This window comes from Mus pahari, chromosome 14 (genome assembly GCF_900095145.1).
Source record: "Mus pahari chromosome 14, PAHARI_EIJ_v1.1, whole genome shotgun sequence".
NCBI lineage: Eukaryota > Metazoa > Chordata > Mammalia > Rodentia > Muridae > Mus > Mus pahari.
In genome coordinates this window covers 37807421-37814097 of record NC_034603.1, presented here as the reverse complement: position 1 = coordinate 37814097, position 6677 = coordinate 37807421, and the positions used below count along the sequence as shown (strand labels likewise).

The window sequence follows — 6677 nt, the reverse complement described above, 5'->3', positions numbered from 1 at the left end:
CTGAGCCATCTAATTACAAAAGAAAATGTGCCAAATTGGGCCACCCAGCAAGCTGGCTCAGTGGGTAAAGATGCTTACCAACAAATCTAATGACCTTTATTCACCACTTGGACCCCACATGGTAGAAGAAGGACAATTTACAAGAAGTTAGCTTCTGATCTCTACAAGCAAGCCACAGCACATGCACACATGGGACATACACATAAACGTACATAAAGTAAATGTAAGAAGTAAAGTGTGCCAAAGCATGGAGTACAGTGCAGGTAATGCCCCCCCAGAAGAAGGAAGAGGCCAACACCCACAGCATATAGCAGCTGTCATTAATAAGGCTGCAAAGCTCGTGGGCACGTGACAAATTGTTTATGTCGAAGTCACTGGTCCCCTGGTCATATCAACATTGCATAATTAAAGTGTAGACTAGTGGAAGCACAAAGAGGTGTGGGGAAATGGTGAGGTTGACCAAGGTAAGTCCTTTCTTCCCTTCACTGTTTGCTCCTAAGACCGTCACGAAAATGCTACCTGATGTCTTTCATCTTCTGCATTTCTTGTCCCCGCCCATCCAGGTGATAACTCCCTAGTAGAGCAGGTGCGTGTCCTGGGACTCCTACATGGAGAGCTTCATGGCCCTGGCCCCATGGGAGCACTGAACACCCTTGCTCACACAGAGGTGACTCTGAGTGGTAAAATGGACCAGACTTCAGCCTCCGTCCTCTGTCGAAGGCCCCAACAACGTGCAACTTACCAGGTCAGGAGAGACAACGGAGAAGTCGGAGATTAGGATCTGAAAGGCCAGTGTCTTAGTCAGGGTTTCTATTACCACTATGAAACACCACGACCAAAAGCAACTTAAAGAGGAAAGGGTTTATTTGGCTTACACATCCATCCACATTTTTAGTCCATTATTGAAGGACGCCAGGACAGGAACTGAATCAGGGCAAGGGGCCTGGGGGCAGACACTGATACAGAGGCCACAGAGGAGTGCTAGACTGTTCACTGTCCTGTTCAGCGTGGTTAAAGAACCCAGCACCACCAGTCCACCATCCACCTCCCACTCTATTAATCACTAATCAAGGAAATACGCTACAGCTGCCTCTTGGGGAGGCCTTTCCTCAATTTAGGTCCCCGTTTTCAGATGACTGATGTCAAATTGACATCAAACTGGCAGGGACAGGCAGCATGATGGGACGAGCAATAAAAATTGATGTTCTCTTGGGAAGTAGAGGCAGGAGAATCAGGAATTAAAGGTTACCTAGTAAGCTGAAGGACAGCCTGGGCTGTGTGCTACATGAGGTCCTACCTCAGAAGACAGACAGTAATGGAGAGGTGACCTAATTCCGTTTTGATTGTGTTTTGTTTGAGATAGGGTCTCACTGTGTAGCTTTTCAGCCTGGAACTTGATTTTATTTTAGATTGAGGCTAGTTTTAAACACACAGATCCGCCAGGCGTGGTGGCGCACGCCTTTAATCCCAGCACTTGGGAGGCAGAGGCAGGTGAATTTCTGAGTTCGAGGCCAGCCTGGTCTACAGAGTGCGTTCCAGGACATCCAGGACTGCACAGAGAAACCCTGTCTCGAAAAAAACCAAAAGGAAAACAAAAACAAAAACAAAAACAAAAACAAAACACACAGATCCGCCTGCCTCTACCTCCCAAGTGCTGGGGTGAAAGAGCTGTGCACCGCCACTGAGCTGGGCTTTCCTTTTGTGGTGCTTGAAGTCACTGTTTCATCCTTGTTATTCAGACTGTGGAACAAATCCAGGTATGTTAAATTTAAATCATCTAAGTAATAAAGCATAAGAACCAGGATTTGGAGCTGGGCGGTGGTGGGGCACGCCTTTAATCCCAGCACTCGGGAGGCAGAGGCAGAGGCAGGCAGATTTCTGAGTTTGAGGCCAACCTGGTCTACAAAGTGAGTTCCAGGACAGCCAGGGCTATACAGAGAAACCCTGTCTCAAAAAAACAAACAAACAAGCAAAAAAAAAAAACAGGATTTGAACTCAGGGTTGCTCAACTTGAGGGCCCATAGGCCAGCCCAACTTGCTGATACACACCCTTGATACCATTACCTGAGAGGACACTGAGGCTAAATAGGGAAACTCAGAAACTCATTGTCTCAACAACAACAAAGTCCATTAATGTAACCAATTAAGGGTCATGCCTTACAGCAAATGAACAAGGGATTTTGTGTTTCTTTTTTTCTTCCCTAGACTTGGTGGTTCTCCATTCTTCCTGACTTCAGCGTGACTCTCCATGAAGGGCTTCCCCTCCATTCTGAGATACAACCAAATCGTCATACAACTCAGGTATCAAAAATGGCAAGGGTGTGAGCCTAGAGTCTGGCAGAAGGAAAAATAAAAACTAGAGATATCAGCTGGGCAGTGGTGGCGCACACCTTTAATCCCAGCACTCAGGAGGCAGAGGCAGGTGGAGCTCTTGAGTTCAAGGTCAGCCTGGTCTATAGAGTGAGTTCTAGGACAGCCAGGCCTACACAGAGAAACCCTGCCTCAAAAAAACCAAAATGGAAAAAAAAGAAAAGTAGAGGTGTTGGGGGTCTGGGGCTTGAAAAGTATCACTGGGCAGTCACAGCACTTGTACCTACAGATGGATCCCGCGGCTCATTTGACCTTTAACCTTCACTTATCCAAGAAAGAAAGAGAAGCCAGAGACAGCCTCACTCTGCCTTTCCAGTTCAGCTCTGAAAAGTAAGGATGGGCTTGGATCTCAGCATCTGTGTCACAGAAAGGTGGGGTGATGACAGGTTATTGATTAACCTCAAGATTTTATAGGGGCTGAAGTCCACCTCCGGAGACAAGTCTAGGGAGTGGTTCCATACCCACCTATACCAAATGCCCACAGTGATAGAGGACCTTTCTGTGTTTCTCTCCAGTGATGCCACAGGCCCTGAGGAGCCATGGGCCAAGAGAGCCAGACCAGATGGGGAGGTGGGCAACAGGGACCAAACCACAGTGTATATGAGCAAGGGCTTGTTCACAGGAGCTGGGGGATGCTTCCTGCTCTGTACCTGCTGTGTGACGGGGTGTGAAGCAAAACTGAAGAGTCTTTGCCTCCTGGCTAAGGGCCTGGCTCTCTTAGAGCAGTACGAGATAATCCCTGTTCCAGGACCTAGTAACAGTTCCTTGCAGATCACTCTCAGACCTTTAGGAGAAGGGATAAAGACCCAGGCTTGGTTACCTATATGCTAATAGCCTCGTCACCTAGAAGGGACTGCCCAGATCTGACCTAGCACCCACCCGCATCATTTCTTCCTTCCTCAGACAGCAAGCTCTGCTGCGGCCGGTGCCAGGCCAGCCCGCTGGCCGAGTCTTCTATGAGCCAGATGCCTTTGATGACGTGGACCAAGAAGACCCAGACGACGACCTAGACATTTGACAGACAAATGGGAGGGGAAGGCTGTGGGCTCAGAACCATCCTGCTGTTAGCAGACTCTACCTTGTCCCTGGTCTGCCTTTGTTGCTTTGTCTGCAGAAACTGTCATGTGAGTCAAGGAGCAATATCAACCTGGGGCGGGAAGTGTGATGAGGGTGTAGTGTATGCCCGTTTCTAATAAAATATATATGTGTGTGTGTGTGTCAAAACCTCTGGTAACTGCTTAAACAAGAGCAGATGTTAGGGGTGGTGAGATAGTAACAGGAAAAGGTACTTGTCACATTCCCAATGACCTTAATTCAGTCCCTGAACTCAATGCACAAAGCTATCCTCTGCCCTACACATACCCACCTATAAACCACAAGGGCACACAGAATCAATAGGGGGAAAAGTTTGGAGGAGAGTGGGTAAGAACCTAAGACTAGAGCTGAGGCAATAGGCCTAAGGAGGTAGGGACTCCAGGCCTGGAGACGCCACTGGTACTACATGCTGCTGTAGTTTGCTTTAGTTCCAAGTCCTGTATGAGGATCTGGTCTGGAGAAAAGAGGCCTGGAAAGACCTAATTTCCAAAACTTAATTTTATTTCTGTACAAAAGCACACCCTCCCCATGTTTTGTCTTCCTCTCCCAGACCCCCCCCCAACTGCCCTCCCCCCAAGCTAACTATACATGATGTTTGGGGGTGGAGTGACCAGGAGGCCTTTGCCTCCCACCTTGCCCGCAGGCTGGTCTCCCCAGCTCACACATATTCCTTGGAGGAATTGGACTTGGGGTAGGATCGGGGTGCTCGGTAGGCAGCTTTGCTCTCACTGCCTGGACAGGAGCAAGAGAGCAGGGCACCTCCCAGAATGACCAGAGCAGACCCTGCCCAGCCGATAAAGATGGCAGGCCCGAACTCATACCTGCAGAGAGAAAGGATTGGAGTCAAAACGGACCTGATGTCCCCCAAGTCCCAAATCCACATAATCTAGTTTTTTTTGTTGTTGTTTTGTTTTGTTTTGTTTTTTGAGACAGGGTTTCTCTGTGTAGCCTTGGCTGTCCTGGAACTCGCTCTGTAGACCAGGCTGGCCTCGAACTCAGAAATCCGCCTGCCTCTGCCTCCCGAGTGCTGGGATTAAAGGCATGCGCCACCACGCCCTAGGGCTAATCTAGTTCTTTAGACTGGAGACTTACTTAATGTTCATGGGCGTCAAGGGGTTATAAAAGTCTGTGACAATCTGATGACCAATCCAGGAACATGCTACCAAGGCGGCAAGACCTAGAAAGAGAAAAAAAAATTCTGGTATTGGGTGTCCAGACCAAGATCTTGGCTATGCTCTTCTGGATGGAAGACTGAGCCCTTGGTCCCACCCTGGACCCTCGAGGCTCACCTGCCACGATGAAAATAATGCCTCCAGTCATAGCTATACGTGCCTTCTTCGCTTTGTCATCTCCCCCACAGCGTGTGCACTTCATGCCCATCGTGGCGACAAACATGGCCAAGAAGCCCAACACCAGGGACACCACCATTAAGGCTCGAGTGGCCTGCAGGGCCCCTGCCGAGGAGGAGGAGGAAGGCGGCGGTCATTGCTGGAAATGGCAGGTAGCCTTAGGGTGGCGCCAGCCTTAATGCTGCAGACCGCGCCCACTAACCCCTGGACCGTGGTCCGCCCGTCTGGTTCCGCCGGCAGCCTGGGGCCCCCTAGTCCAAGGCAGGCCGTGTACAGACGGTTCCCGCCCCCATCCCGCCACCAAGTCCTTTCCGCTCCCCGCCCCGCCCTGCGCTCCAGAACCTGCCCGGGGCGCCAAGGTTTCGATGAAACCGTTCCAGGTAGGGGGGAAGGGAGAAAGGGGGCGAAAGAGAAGTGCAGGTGGCGGCTAAGGCCCTCGCTTGGGCCACACCAGCCGGCGCGTGTCCTAGCTCTGGCCCCGCTATCGAGGCCACCGAGTTTGTGGCTTCAGCTAATCGGCCGATAAGATTAGAGGCCACAAGTGCGGTCCCACGTCTAACGAGGGCACGATTCCGCGGCCCTGAGAACCTCCTTCCCTCTTCTTCTTTTGTCCAGAGAAAGAAGCAGGGGAAGAGAGAGACCACTGACTGCCAGGGGTTGGGGGGGGAGGGTGCTTCGCCCAGGACCCCCCCAAAAAAAAAAATCTGGGCAGAGGGGCGTGGACTCACGTGGGACACCCAGATCAGATCCCGGGCCCGCTCTCTGTCCCACCGACTGAGCCCAAGGCGTCCACTTCCTCCTCCCTGCCAACCCCGGGAGCCGGGCCGTGTGGCCTGGACCCTGCCCCACACCCAACCCGGGCACGTTCGCTCCGTCGATCACACGACCTTACCCGGTAGGGCGAGCACCGAGTCGTACATTTTGCAGCTCATCATGCCGGTGCTCTGCGTGACGCACTCCATCCAGAGCCCCTTGTACATGGCCTGGGCTGTGATGATGTTGTCGCCCGCATAGGAGCTCATCTGCCACTGCGGGATGGCAGTGCTCGCTATCAGGCCCACCCAGCCAAGCATGGCCATTGAAAAGCCCAGCAGTTGCAGGCCCGAGTTAGCCATTTCCTTGTCTCAGAAAAGATGGGACGCACCGGGAGGGCGACCCTACAGTAAAAAAAAAAACAAAAAACAAAAATCCGGGGAACAGCAACACAAGAAAATTTGGATAGAAACTTAAGTCACCCAGAGGAGAAAAAGATTTTCTTTTTTTTTTTTAGACCGGGTAACTACAAATCTTGTTAACCGAGGTAAACACAAATCGTCCCCTCCGGTGAAGCGACACTCTCACAGCAGAGGAAACTGGCTTCGCCCGAAGGACTGGTTCCAGACAAAAGCGGTCCCCGAAGGCCAGGCGGTTTCCACCGGCGTGCTCCGAGACTACCCAAAGAAGTGGAGGGGCCGTTAGGGCGTGGCCCCCAGAAAGTATGCGGGCCCTTGGGCCCCAGGCTGCGGTGCGCGGCAGAGGGAGCTGGCGGTGCGGCGGCAGGTGCGGGCGAGCAGGTGCGGCGCACCTGAGTATATATATGCAGGACGTCGGGGACGCGCCCCCGCAGGCACCGGGAGCGCTGCAGCTTGGGCGGGACCAGAGGGGCAGTCGAGTGACCTGACGTCACTGAAGGGACACTCACCTGAACCGGAAGTCTTGGTCCCTACCCCCTCCTTGTCCAGGTGAAGAGGAAGAAACCTGAGCTCCAGGGTCACGCCCCTTCATTTGCCTGGCTCTAACCGTTGATGGGAAATAGGCGACGGCTTCTCAGAAGTCCCTGGGGTCGGAGTCTGCCCTGCAGACTCCAGGTGGCCCCTTCCTCTC

At 52.1% G+C, this 6677-nt stretch overlaps 2 protein-coding genes across 3 annotated transcripts in view; one reads left to right on the top strand and one right to left on the bottom strand.

Annotated features, from left to right (window-relative positions):
* The window catches only part of Elp5 (elongator acetyltransferase complex subunit 5), an 11480-nt gene extending 7893 nt beyond the window's left edge, over window positions 1-3587 (top strand). For both annotated transcript variants that reach the window (XM_021213252.2, XM_021213251.2), the window contains 4 exons: window positions 564-745; window positions 2206-2301; window positions 2600-2700; window positions 3274-3587. In XM_021213252.2, coding sequence (XP_021068911.1) covers window positions 564-745; window positions 2206-2301; window positions 2600-2700; window positions 3274-3388 — 494 coding nt within the window. In that variant the 3' untranslated portion in view covers window positions 3389-3587. The remainder of the gene's footprint in view (window positions 1-563; window positions 746-2205; window positions 2302-2599; window positions 2701-3273) is intronic.
* A 358-nt stretch (window positions 3588-3945) lies between these two features.
* On the bottom strand, window positions 3946-6441 carry Cldn7 (claudin 7). Its single transcript, XM_021213294.1, has 4 exons — window positions 5707-6441; window positions 4755-4919; window positions 4558-4642; window positions 3946-4286 (listed from the first exon to the last, which is right to left on the bottom strand). Exons 1-4 carry the CDS (start codon window positions 5927-5929, stop codon window positions 4124-4126), a joined length of 636 nt encoding a protein of 211 aa, XP_021068953.1. The 5' UTR covers window positions 5930-6441; the 3' UTR covers window positions 3946-4123.
* Window positions 6442-6677: the final 236 nt, after the last annotated feature.